General features: G+C 39.2%; 1 protein-coding gene across 2 annotated transcripts in view; it reads left to right on the top strand.

The window, feature by feature from the left end:
• Positions 1 to 10,699, top strand: part of pi4kaa (phosphatidylinositol 4-kinase, catalytic, alpha a) — a 31,451-nt gene extending 20,752 nt beyond the window's left edge. Inside the window, exons 35-54 of one of the 2 annotated variants that reach the window (XM_028025247.1) lie at positions 354 to 461; positions 1,306 to 1,433; positions 2,409 to 2,564; positions 3,767 to 3,846; positions 3,922 to 4,121; positions 4,828 to 4,915; positions 5,001 to 5,168; positions 5,274 to 5,327; positions 5,397 to 5,517; positions 5,595 to 5,724; positions 5,817 to 5,887; positions 6,715 to 6,787; positions 6,879 to 7,059; positions 7,156 to 7,260; positions 7,870 to 7,995; positions 8,100 to 8,220; positions 8,371 to 8,530; positions 8,649 to 8,738; positions 8,841 to 8,924; positions 9,087 to 10,699. In XM_028025247.1, coding sequence (XP_027881048.1) covers positions 354 to 461; positions 1,306 to 1,433; positions 2,409 to 2,564; positions 3,767 to 3,846; positions 3,922 to 4,121; positions 4,828 to 4,915; positions 5,001 to 5,168; positions 5,274 to 5,327; positions 5,397 to 5,517; positions 5,595 to 5,724; positions 5,817 to 5,887; positions 6,715 to 6,787; positions 6,879 to 7,059; positions 7,156 to 7,260; positions 7,870 to 7,995; positions 8,100 to 8,220; positions 8,371 to 8,530; positions 8,649 to 8,738; positions 8,841 to 8,924; positions 9,087 to 9,138 — 2,296 coding nt within the window. In that variant the 3' untranslated portion in view covers positions 9,139 to 10,699. Of the gene's footprint in view, positions 1 to 353; positions 462 to 1,305; positions 1,527 to 2,408; positions 2,565 to 3,766; positions 3,847 to 3,921; positions 4,122 to 4,827; positions 4,916 to 5,000; positions 5,169 to 5,273; positions 5,328 to 5,396; positions 5,518 to 5,594; positions 5,725 to 5,816; positions 5,888 to 6,714; positions 6,788 to 6,878; positions 7,060 to 7,155; positions 7,261 to 7,869; positions 7,996 to 8,099; positions 8,221 to 8,370; positions 8,531 to 8,648; positions 8,739 to 8,840; positions 8,925 to 9,086 lie in introns of both variants that reach the window. The other variant, XM_028025246.1, reaches the window with a different exon arrangement.
• The last annotated feature ends 2,804 nt before the right edge of the window (positions 10,700 to 13,503 follow it).

Genomic DNA, 13,503 nt, shown 5'->3' with positions numbered 1-13,503 from the left:
CGCCTTTCTTTGACACAAAACACCATATAATTTTTCTTTCTGCAGTTTTGTTAATAATAAAGAGGGGGGAAAAAGTGAAATAATTATAATAAAACATTTTTAAAAACTCAAAGGAAATCCTCAAAGTACCCACAACGTGGACATCTGTGGCCTACATAAGAGCGACCTTTACAAGTAATTTCATTTCTTTATTTATTTTCTTTCAAAGTTAGTGGGTGCTGCTTTCATTCAGGTGCGCTCAATAGTCCGGAAATTACATACAATACATTTGCAAGGCATAAATGAGCTGAGTGTGAAGATTTGTAGAAAATGACTGGAGTTGATGACGACAGTCATATTTGTTGGTGTGTTAGGCTGCTGACTTTAGGTCTGGCTCTGCTGCACTCTGACGTTCTCACCAACTCAACTGTGAGAAACGTCATCAGAGAGAAGATCTACTCCACCGCCTTCGATTACTTCAGGTGAGGTCTCAGACTTCGGCTGACAGATTAGCTCACATTAGCTGTTATGAAATGCGAGTGCCAAAGTACAATAAATAGATTACTTAGGAAATAATTGTTTAATTCTATCATAAATTTTTTAAAACTGGAAATAATGTCAGAAATTATATGTGCCTCAGTAAATGTGTTGCTTTCATTTTAAAAAGTAGAAATAATTATTTTGTGACTTTATAAGTTTATTTATGTCTCTGTAAATTAATTTACATTTCTGAATTTATTTCCAGCTTTAAAACCATTTATGACACATTTAAATAATTATTTCACACGTTATTTATTTATTGCAATTTGGCAAAGAATGTTTGTTAACTTTTAATTAATATAAAGTTTCTTAGTGAACACACTAAAAACACATGTTTACCAAGTAAAATTTTGTTTAGTTTTTAGTGCAAATGTCTCTGAACACCTGAAAACTAACATACATTGTTTCACTTCTATCATGGAAAAAAAATATCTTGTTATAATTTTAAAAATCTGCTAGTGCAACTAGTACATTTTAATCAATGTTGTGGAATTGTTATTTTAAAACAAGCTCTTAGATATTGCTGAAAAGTTACTTGTAAGTTAGTTTAGTCTTATTTTAATGCATTAACATATTTGCACTAAAAACTAGAGCAAAATTACTTGGTAAGATTTTATGTTTTCTCAGGGAACTAATTATTTCCTGCCTTATATTTCTGGTCGGTTTTCATGTTTAGTGTCATTTTCTAACCTGTTATGCTCACATAGCGTCTCTCCTCACGTGTGCCCAGCATAGTATTGCTGGTGAGCGTCTCCTTATCAACGGACTCTTTCCGATGTTTCACAGCGCGTCTCCGAAGTTTCCCACCCAGGCCGACAAGCGTCTCCGCGAGGACATCTGCATCATAATCCGCTTCTATGCCAGCATCCTGTCGGATAAGAAGTACCTGGCAGCGTACCAGCTGGTCCCACCCGGTGAGCTTGGTACTACCTCAGCCCCGAGCACTCTCTCTGCTGGGATATTCGGATCGCTAATCGTGTCCAGCACTACTCCGATATCGATCTTAAGTAAGCCTAAAGTGGTGGAGCACGGGCTGCGCTGCAGCAAAGGGGGCATGCTGTCACGCCTGTCAGATTTGACGCTGCTTCTCCTCACGGTGCTGTCCAGGTCTAAATTTTCCAACTTTCATTTTCAAATTTTTTTTTTCTCTCTCTCTCTTACCTTGAGTTTTACTTTGAAGACAGCTGTGAGGAAGAGCCCAAATTTGGCATCAGCGTCATGATGCATGATGATTCATCATCAAGCCCACCCGTCCGCCTCTTTCCTCAACCTGATCAGTTTGGTCTGAAAAGAAGAAATCCTAAAAAGAGTTTCTTTTTTTTTTTTTTTACTTCTACCTCAGAAAAATCCTGTCCACCTCATTCCAGACAATCCAGAAAAAAAAACAAAACATGGTTTCATTCTCATACACATCAACCCGCTTCAAGTAGATTAGGCCTGTAATCCCAGTACCTGGATCAGATTTTCTACATCTGACCGAGTATCAGTGGATTAAGGCGACTGCTTCCTCCATTTCCAATCAAATATCCCGTTTACAAAGTGCATGACCATCGCAGCAGAAGAAGCGACACAACTCATCTCGCTTTCCAAACAAACCTTCATCATCAACCATGCTGTTTATGTTTTTTTATTGTTAAAAAATTGCTATTTTGAACCGAATCACATTTTTTTCCCACTTGAAAACCATGAACTTCAAAGTATTTTATTAAAATGAAACCAACTTCAATAAAATACTCCAAAGTTTGTGGTTCGTAATGTGAATTAGTTCAGAATACATCTACATACTTACTGGTTTTACAAGCTAAGCTAAATCTTGTAGATTCAACTTGTGTTCCTAAACCATGCGGCTTCGGCTTCGTTCGGTCCTGATTCTGTTTGTCCGTGGACAGATAATCAGGACCCGTCCTTGAACAGCCTATCGGTGATGAACGCCGCCGACCTGAGGAGCAACGTGGACTCCAGCTCCCGATCCCAGCAGAGCGCCCAGGGGTGGATTAACACCTACCCTCTGTCCAGTGGGATGTCCACCACATCCAAGAAGTCCGGTACAGTGCTACCAATCACACAAAGGGAATTAATTCAACGTTTTCATGCGACGCAAACCGTCACCCACAATAGTTATGTTTCCTTTGACCATATCTTTGCACAATTTGACATTTAAAAACTATGTTCGCTCAATAGAAACACACCAATTTTGGAAAAATAAAGCAAACTCTAGTTTGCCGTTAGGATGAGGTGGTTTTGCGACCGTGTCGTTATTAGGGCATTTCACAAAACTGCAACGGGAACTCTTTATCATCACAAACCACAAAGATGAAGAAGACAGGAAGTAGCTGAAGGATGTTTTTTAATGACTTGTTGTGTGAGCAGGCTTATTCGTGTGTGATTTTAATTTTTATTCCATTTGTTTGTCTATTTGACAAGAACAATGCCCACAAACACAGAACGGATCAACACTCCAACTGATGTGTTGCTCCAAGACCATATAGCTACAGCTAATTAGCAACTCCAGTCCGTGGTTGGGCATCCTTATTTAATAGAAACGCCACAATAACAAAATTGTGTTTTTTCAATATTAGCGGAAAATAGACAGAGATTTGCACTTATTTGTAATGAAAACACAGCTTATAGTAGGAGGGTCATGGTGGAGCATGTTTTTTAGTGACTTATCGCATGAACAAACGTACTGATGTGTGATTTTAATTACCTTTCTTACTCTGTGGAAGTACAGCAATTGCAAAATAGTGTTTTTGTTTTGTTTTTTTTTTTGTTTTTTTACATTAGCCAAATATAGACAAAGCTGTGCACACATTTCTAATGGAAACACACTTTAAAAGTTTTGGACACTTCTAAAGTGGCCCTATTCTGGGCGTGGCGGCGGCACTGGGATAAAGCGTAACCAGTGTATGGAGGCCTCACAGGTTCAAGTCCCGGCCCGATGACTGCCTGTCTGACAACTGTCAAATAAAGGCCACTAGAACCGACAAAAGCTTTACAAAAAAAGTGGTCAGTTGATGTGTATTTGTGTAGTGAAAGAGTTTGTGGCCTAAGGAGATCAACACCCAATATCAAAGTGTGCATCATTGTTTTGCAGTTTCCATTCTTCAGGAAAAAATAGTCCAAAAACTAGATTTGACCGAAAGGACTTATGGACCAACAAGTAGTCGGACCTTTTCGAGTGAAAGGCAGACTCAAAATCAACACCAAGGTTTGACTTTCTGTGCTTTTTTTAAAAATTTTTTTGAAGGCACATCTAAAAAGAGCAACAGAGGAACTCAGCTTCACAAGTACTACATGAAACGCCGGACTCTGTTGCTGGCGCTGCTGGTGAGTTCGGAGGACAGCGTTGACCGCGTTTACTGGTGCAGCTCCTATGTTCACTCTCTTCATCTCTTTCGGCAGGCCAGTGAGATTGAGCGTCTGACGACGTGGTACAACCCGCTCTCCACTCAGGAGCTGGCCATCGCCACTGAGCAGTCGGTGGAGACCAGCATCGCCAACTGGAGGTCCAAGTACATCAGCCTGACGGAGAAACAGTGGAAGGACAACGTCAATCTGGCCTGGAGCATTGCACCTTACCTGGCTATGCAACTACCTGCAAGGTGGACATTTGTTTTTTAATCCATAAAACAAGTTGGGATCTTTATAGAGTGAAGCTTTGTGAGTTTAGAAAAGAAAATAAATGTTTATTGTTGCACCTAAAGGGTAAAGGTTCATGAAACACCCAACAAAACGTGCCATGAGACTCTGTCCAACTGGATAAATATTACATCAGCGTGTTCACATTGTTATTGCGGTGCCATTATAATTACTATATGTTGGACAGCCATAGACTTTACTCTGAGCTGAGTCTATGGACATGTTTCCTGCAAGGTCTGGAAAAGTCTGGAATTAGATTTCAGTGTTTTCTGTCTGGACAAGACAGAAAATATTATTGTTTCCAGTACTTTAAATATTTAAATATCTACATTTTCTCACTTTCTTTTTCCCTTCTTTCATTCTTTGTGTCTTCCTTTTTTTTCTTTCATGGTTTCTTTCCTTTTTACCATTATTCTTATTTCTTTCTTTCTTTTTGCAATCTGGAGTCAAACTTTGAGTTTGTATTTTATGGCTTCTGTGAGCGAAGCAAGTAATATGCATCAACAGATCAATCATAGAATAAATAAAAGAAACAATTCATTAAATAAGAAAATAAACGTCTCAATAGAAAGTTGCTGCCCCCTGGTGGTCCGTACAGTTATTGTTAAAGCTACATAATCCTCCACTCTTTGATTGTGATTCTCCTGCTTTGCCTCTTTTCCCTTCCAGGTTTAAAAACGATGCCATCATTGCTGAAGTGACCCGGCTGGTGAGGTTGGACCCCGGAGCGGTGAGCGACGTACCCGAGGCCGTTAAGGTACGAACTATCAAGGAGTCCAGAGCGGGAGAATTAAACGTCAACGTTTTAAAACGTGGATGTTTTCCTCCCTGTCTGTCGTCAGTTCCTCGTGACGTGGCACACCATCGACGCAGACTCCCCTGAGCTGAGCCACATCTTGTGTTGGGCTCCGGCTGACCCGCCCACCGGTCTGTCCTACTTCAGCAGCATGTACCCTCCTCATCCTCTCACTGCACAGTATGGAGTTAAAGTGCTGCGCTCCTTTCCTCCGGTAGGTCACGCATCTGTGGAATCTAGCAACGTAGAGAAAGGTCCTTCTTTTTTTTCTTTTCTTTTTTTTTTTTACAGCAAAACATTTTGTTATTTATCTCCGTAGGACGCCATCTTGTTCTACATTCCTCAGATTGTGCAAGCGCTTCGTTATGATAAGGTAAACACGGTTAAATACCTTCTCGACCATCGTGGAAAGACATGGGTATGAGCCGTTCTCTCCTTTCAGATGGGTTACGTGAGAGAGTACATCCTGTGGGCGGCGCAGAAGTCTCAGCTTCTCGCTCATCAGTTCATCTGGAACATGAAGACCAACATCTTCATGGACGAGGAGGGACACCAGAAAGACCGTGAGTCACTTTGTTCACCCGGAGCAGACATCAGGAGTCACGGCACGGCTCTTTTGTTGATTCTTTTGTCCGTGCAGCCGACATCGGGGAGCTGCTGGAGCAGATGGTGGAGGAGATCACGGGTTCTCTGTCCGGTCCGGCCAAAGACTTCTACCAAAGAGAGTTTGACTTCTTTAATAAGATCACCAACGTGTCCGCCATCATCAAGTAAGTGCAGCCGAGCCTCTTTGCTGTAAAATTGCCAAGATAGAAAATGGTTGAGGAGCTAAGATGAATCTGTTTTGTTTGTTTGTTTTCAGGCCGGTTCCGAAGGGAGAGGAGAGAAAACGAGCTTGTCTCAAAGCGCTGTCGGACATCAAAGTGCAGCCAGGTAACCTGCTATCGGCTCTCTCCATCCCAGAGAGCCGATCCATTCCGGCTCTCTGGGATGGATCGAAAACTTTGTGTTTTTGTTTTGAAAGATATATTATGTCTGAAACCATGAAAAAAATTTCCATTTAATTTAAAGAGGCAGCATGATGCAAAATTGACTTTCTTGAGTTTTACACCATGTTGTAATGTTATTCCTTCATCAAAAACAAATCTGGAGAGTTGCCTTCATTCTTTCATGCATATTTGAGGAACCCTTTAGTCTCCCTTGGCAACCATTCAGCTTCAATCTTCATTATATTAACAATATTGTTTTGTTTATTTATTTTGGATATTTGAAGTCCAGAGAAAAACTTACTTCTATTCATCTGTTTCTTGTGCGATGGCACTATGTGGATGTTCTCTTCAGCTTGTTGAATTAAACCAAATGAAACTTAAATGCAATTCAATATTCAATAAAAATAGATTCTGACTGGATTTCTTTTTGACACCATCAGTCAAAATGTCCAACAACAAAGAAGTCTGACTTTGGTTTTGATAAACAAAATCTTCTGAGAAGCTTTCTGTCTGCAAAACCAATGTTTTACATTGGAAAGCCTTTGCACCCTTGCTTTTACTTTACAAGCTTCTTTTCTTCCCCCAGCATGTCCTTTCTAAAATATCCAGTGTATTTTATCCAGAAAAGTTTTAGCAAGTTAAAAAAAATTAAACAAACCTCACACAACATGCCCAGAAAGGATGGAAAATTAACTGCCTCACAATGCAGGACTAGAACTAAACATGACAACATAGACAACCTGAGTTATCCATCTCCTTTACATCTTCCAGGTTGTTACTTACCCAGTAATCCAGAAGCCATAGTGCTGGACATTGACTACAAGTCTGGAACCCCCATGCAGAGGTAACTATGTCTTATGTTGCAGAATATGTTTTCATTAGCCCCATAGCTCCCTGTGTGTATTTAGTCTGTGTGTGTGTGTGTGTGTTTTCAGCGCTGCCAAGGCTCCCTATCTGGCCAAGTTTAAGGTGAAGCGCTGTGGGGTGAGCGAACTGGAGAGGGAGGGTCTTCGCTGTCCGTCCGACTCCGTGGAAGACGGAGAGGAAAATCCAGACGGATCTCGCAGGGTTTGTTGGCAAGCAGCCATCTTTAAAGTGGGAGACGACTGCAGACAGGTACTGGTGTGTGTTCAGCTGAATGCGTACATCTCCAGACTATCAACAGTGGCAGAAATTTCATTTGACTGTTCTGTGATGCTCTCCGTCCTCCAGGACATGCTGGCTCTGCAGATTATTGGGCTGTTTAAGAACATCTTCCAGCTGGTGGGTCTGGACCTGTTTGTCTTTCCGTACAGAGTGGTTGCCACGGCGCCAGGGGTAACACACTTTCTGATACTATTCTTTCAAGTCCTCCCCTCTCTTTATTTTTGCAACTAACTATTTTATCAGTTGATTATTCTATCAATTATTCCAACAATTGATATGGATAAAAAAATTGCCACTTTCTGCAGATTTTATATTTAACCATTTAAGCCTATTTGATGCAATATTAGAACATTAAATCATGTAGATAAACAAATAATACAGTTCTACTTTTACATAAGACAATAAACATTTTATTGCCTAAAATCCAAAAACATCAACATGTGAAAAGCTCAGCCCTTTCTGTTTGACTTAACATCAGCATAGTGTAAATTTGATTCGATACCCAGCGCTAGTATTAATGTTGGATTTTGACATCGACCCAGATTTTGAAATCAGTGCATCCGTACCAAATATTTATCTGTCCTTTGTTATTTTTGGCATTTCAGGTTCAGTGACTATGATCTCCTGTTTGTCTGAGTTGGAACAGTATTTATGAGATGTAATCAAAGCAAAGACTTCTGTCTTTATTTCTAAACGCTGAACGTCACCGTCGTTCATCCTGCTGAATTCTAGTGAAGTTTAGAGAACTTGATTGATTTGGACTGATCCTCCTTTCCTCAGTGCGGTGTAATCGAATGCATCCCAGACTGCAAGTCCAGGGACCAGCTTGGTCGCCAGACAGATTTTGGGATGTACGATTATTTCCGTAACCAGTACGGCGATGAATCCACCCTGGCCTTCCAGAAGGTCTGGAGTTTGAAATATTTGACTTTGTTTTGATTATTGTCTTGTTTTTTTCTTCCTTTTTGACAGATGCTGTTTTATTTAACTCCTCTCCTCTTTTGCTACAGGCTCGGTACAACTTCATCCGCAGCATGGCCGCCTACAGCCTCCTGTTGTTTCTGCTGCAGATCAAAGACAGACACAACGGCAACATCATGTTGGACAGCAAGGGCCACCTTATCCACATTGGTACGGCGGCCGCTTCCTGTGAAACTCCTACTCATGAACAATAATCTTGCGCTCTGTGTAGATGATTTTTCATGGACCAACAGAATAATTTGTCACATTTGAAGGTCATATTTTTAAATGATTTTGGGTAAATTATTTTGTTTTATCCAGATTTCGGCTTTATGTTTGAGAGCTCCCCAGGCGGTAACCTGGGCTGGGAGCCGGATATCAAGCTGACGGACGAGATGGTGATGATCATGGGAGGAAAAATGGAGGCTACGCCTTTCAAATGGTTCATGGAGATGTGTGTCAGAGGGTATCTGGCTGTGCGGTAAGAAACGTCCAGATTTACACTCTGCTAATAAGTTGTTTTTATACCGTCAGCTGGGTTTTATTGCGGATGTTGACCTTTTGTTCCCTTTTGGTTTTGGTTTTTTCTATCTTCACAGGCCCTACATGGATGCAGTGGTTTCTCTGGTGACCCTCATGCTGGACACGGGGCTGCCATGTTTCAGAGGACAAACCATCAAACTTCTTAAGTTAGTAAAACTCACACAGATGCAAATTATCTGTGTTGCAGGTCAGAACATTTAGAGATTTTGTGTTATTATTCCGTAATTGTTCATTTCTTTCTTTTTCAGGGGTCGTTTTAATCCGCAGATGAGTGAGAAAGAAGCAGCAGCATTCATGATAAAAATCATCCAGAGTTGTTTCCTCAGTAGCAGGTGAGAAAAGCATCAGTAGGGTCATAAATTTAAGTCTTACATTTGACTTGCTGAAACCTGCAGATACCCCAGAACATTGTCTGTCCCGTTCGTTACAATGACAATCAACATGAAACTCCCCTTACGGATTACCGTCTGCTGTGTGTCGTTTCACTTGAACAGGAGCAAAACATACGACATGCTGCAGTACTACCAGAACCAGATTCCTTACTGAGGGGCCTCCGGCAGAACTCCGCTCCCACTGACTGAGTCCACAGCAGCATCTGTAGGACGATTGTTTCCAAGGACCTGACCAGACAGCAACTGGGCACTTTAATCCTCCAGTTTTACTCTGCACACTATGATTTTATAATAATGTCCCTCTATGTTTTAGAGAATTTCTTGACAGGGATCTGAATTACCCTTTAACTTCTGTGTTGATGCTATGTTTTTTGTTAGTTTACCAGCAAACACTAAACATTTACACTTGGAGAATGAGGTTAAAAGGGACTCGGTTTCTGTTCGTCAAAGCAGGAACCTCATTGTTGTTTACCATCTTTTGTGAACAACAGTGAGGTGTTGCTGTGCTGTTACCCACTTTAATGCACTTTATAGATCAGCAATAGATCAGTATATTCCTTAGAGATGAAAACAATCCAGATAGTATTGTAGACGTAGAAGAACATGAATAGAAGTTGTTATTTAGGTAAAGTATATATATATATATATATATATATATATCATTGCAAAAGTCAGTCCACATTTATTCTAACAGTAGTCTGTAGTCAATTAAAGGTATTAAGACAATAAGCTGTGATTTTACAGTAGTGTGTACTGTAGAATATTTACTGTAGTCACAGTCAGAACACAGGCAGCTTTATCAGTCGTAGTTACATGTTAACATTTACTTTCACCAGGGTTTTAAGGAACTTTTAGCCGTTACAGCGAACCTCACCCTCATATCGCACGTTTTCATGTCAGTGTTAATGGACACCCATTACAAAAAGGCAGTTTTCCACTACAGGAACTTATCAACCCATAACTTGAGCTTACAGGGCTCTGCTGCTACTTCCACTTTCCAAAGTGTTTTTAGTCCAGATGTTGCAGATTTGGTTTATGTAATTTTTTAATTATGAAATGTCTGCAGAATATTGGCGTTAAGAAAAACTGTGGCACTAAAACACTCAAGAGTGAATTGCTTTACCTTTCTGTGTGAGACACAACATAACGTTACTAATATTAACGTTAGTAACGTTAATTCTCAAAGACTGAGTATTACAGACGCACCGATCAGGCTTTTTCTGGCCAATACCGATTCCAATTATGACTGTTTTCTTTTTTTTGTTTGTTTATTTTTGGAACTGGAAAATAGCAGGGAAATGTGCTAACAGTGTTTTGACAGAGGTAGCGTTAAACCCAACAGAAATTACAATATTGTTGCAACTTTGTGAGTAAACTCATAACAAAGTGCTTTAAAGTAGATGCTGTTGGTTGATTGCATTTATTGAATGTGGGAAAAAAGGTTTTATTATTATTTGACCATTTTGATCCAATTCTGGTCGCTGACCGATTGAGTGGTGTGTCTCTACAAAACATAAACTTACAATTTTAGCATTAGTTCCACTAAGATGTATGCTCAGAAGTTATCTTTCAGGAAAGTATGTAACAAAGCACAGAGTCACAGTGGTTTTCATTTGTTTCATCAGAAACGCGGCACTTTACATTAAGTGTATTATGATTATTAACATTATATTCCTAAATACATCATTATAAATCTGAGGTCACTAGTGAAATGTCATAAGAAATGGGTGAAATACTGAGTGAATACTGAATAAATACTGAATACACTGAGTGGACATTGACGACAGGAGCAATACTCTGAGCTAGAGCTTTTTTTTATTCCAAGAATACTATTAAAAAGCATTGCTAACAGGTAAAATAATAATAATGTTCCAGCAACAGTTCAGAGTTTCTTCAACTAAGCATTTTTCCATCTTTCCTACCTGAAGCAAAAACAATGATGTTTAAAAGTTATGAAACATTTAAGTTGGAAGTTGGAAAAAGGGACAAGTTGCCTAACATAAACCGCCTCGGATGAGGATAAAATCATAGTCGCATTGGCTTTACAGATCCTTATCCATACTTGGAAAAATCAGTATTGTGAAATGCAATGATGCATTTCCTCCTAGTATTCTGATGCAGTTATTACCTTTTTTATTAGATAAGCAGCAGGTGGCGCAGCCTCATGGAAACAAGCCAAGAAACGTAACTGAAATTATCACTGCCCCGTCTTAAAATGAAATGACGTTTTTAGATAACTACAAGCAATGAGTCCCTTTGATTTTAGCCTGATAAAGATGTATTATGGCAAATAAAAACTTACGTTTGGAATGATCAGAAAGAAATATTTATGGATTTACAGACGCTTCTCTTACAGTAAAATATAGCACAAATATAGCAAATGTTTAAAGTTTTTTAAACACGTATTGTTACGAGTTTATGCCGTTAGACAGTCATTGACAATCTCCTGCATTACTATGTAACAACTCTCTCTAAAGGGCATAAAAGAACTGGGGACATAAAGAGCTGCAAATATACCACATACGCTTAATCAAGATGTTCAAACACATTTGCTGAAAACAATCATGTTCCATTAGCTGTCATGTTAAAGTTGTTTTGCTTCCGTCTACAGACAAATACTGACCTCGCATTAAAAGTACAGCTGCAAGGTAGAGAACAGATGAAAAAGCACAAGTTCTAATTGTAGAAAGAGTGAACATTTTTGCAACTTTTTACTTGTTTCTTTCAGGTTTACCCTCTTAAATTTTGGATATTTTAATGTTATATTTTTTGGATTTCTTTTTCAGTGATCCCTTAATTGTAAATGTCTTTTTTTTTTTGCTCCTTATCCCTTACTGACTCAGCTTTTCAAGGTCTGTCTTAACATTTATTTCCTGTCCAGTGAAGTTTGTCAGAATCAGTGCTTGCTGTTTTGAAACATTCCTCATATTATTATGTGTCTTTACATTTAAATCAAGCCTCTTGAAGACAGAGCTCAAGATGATATTACCTGATACAAGCCATTTATCCTACCCTCGGTAGAAAAAGCTGTAGTGACACTTGAGAAGAAAAAGACTCAATTTATGCAATATATTTCTGTGTACTGACGCTTCGTCTGAGTGCTGTATTGTATCGCCCTCTGTTACATTGCCGGGTGTGTGTGTGCGTGTGTGTCTACTTCTGCAGCTGTCTTCCTGCTGTTGTTGTTTGCAAATCGACCTGAGGTGTTCACCTCTGCTGTGATCAGAGAGATGTTCTTGAAATGTAAAGTAAATTCATCATGTCTACTGTTTTAGTGTGTGTGTGTGTCTGTAAAGGTGTCTTCATGAGGACCAGCAGAGTTTTAGGGTGTTTAGGGGGACGATGTTTAAGGCGTCTTACTCAGATCAGGGTCAGATGGAAAGATTGAAAGTTTTTGGACTGATTTGTGTTTTTTTGCAATCCAAAACATGTTATTGACCTCTGTATCATTCTGATGGCATTATCTACATCTATATGCCACACCAAAAGATGCAATAAGATTCACAGCTTTAAGGTATTATGCCTGACAGCCATTAATAAATGTCCTTATAAAATTTCTGGTCAGACATTGGTGTGTTTTTGTTTTGCTCGGTTTATTTATGTATCATTGCACCTTTTAGATGGTCTGCTTTCTGAAACTGTAGTTATTTCCGCAATAAATGTGAACATTTTCACTGCAGTGTGGCCCCTTTTCTCTTTTTTTTTGGCACTATAGTGAATTCTATTCAACTTGACAAGGAGAAGGGCAGGACTGGGAATCGAACCAGGGACTGCAGTGTGGCGCTTCTGTTGTTTCTTTATGTGGCACTTCCTCTACCACTGAGCCCCCTGGTTCCATCCTTCTCACTTATTTTTTAAGCACGCATTGTTCCTTTTTAGTCAACTTTGTGTCCCTGACTGCCTTCAGAAAAAAACGTATAAAATTTTGTGGAATGATGCAAAGTTCCCAATTTCTATCAAGTAATTTTACTTTTGACTATCATTTCTCAAAGTATGAAGCTTGCATACAGAGAATATGACACAATTAGTTAATATTTTGTCTTTATATCTCAAAGCTGTACGTTTTCAAGAAACTGCTTTTATTCTTACAGTTAATGCATTTGTTTTGAAATGTACAAAATGGCATAGTGTGGTTCTTAAATTATATATATATACAGTACAGACCAAAAGTTTGGACACACCTTTTAATTCAATGAGTTTCCTTTATTTTCATGACTATTGACATTGTAGATTCACACTGAAGGCATCAAAACTATGAGTAACACATGTGGAAATATGCACTAAACAAAAAAGTGTAAAACAACTGAAAATACCCCTTATATTCTAGTTTCTTCAAAGTAGCAACCTTTTGCTGTGATTACTGCTTTGCACACACTCTGCATTTTCTTGATGAGCTTCAAGAGGTAGTCACCTGAAATGGTTTTCACTTCATAGGTCAACCTGCCCTGTCAGGTTAATAAGTGGGATTTCTTGCCTTATAAATAGTCATGAAAATAAAGAAAACCCATTGAATTAGAAG

Source organism: Xiphophorus couchianus, chromosome 8 (assembly GCF_001444195.1).
Source record: "Xiphophorus couchianus chromosome 8, X_couchianus-1.0, whole genome shotgun sequence".
NCBI lineage: Eukaryota > Metazoa > Chordata > Actinopteri > Cyprinodontiformes > Poeciliidae > Xiphophorus > Xiphophorus couchianus.
This window is presented reverse-complemented; position numbering and strand designations above follow the sequence as displayed.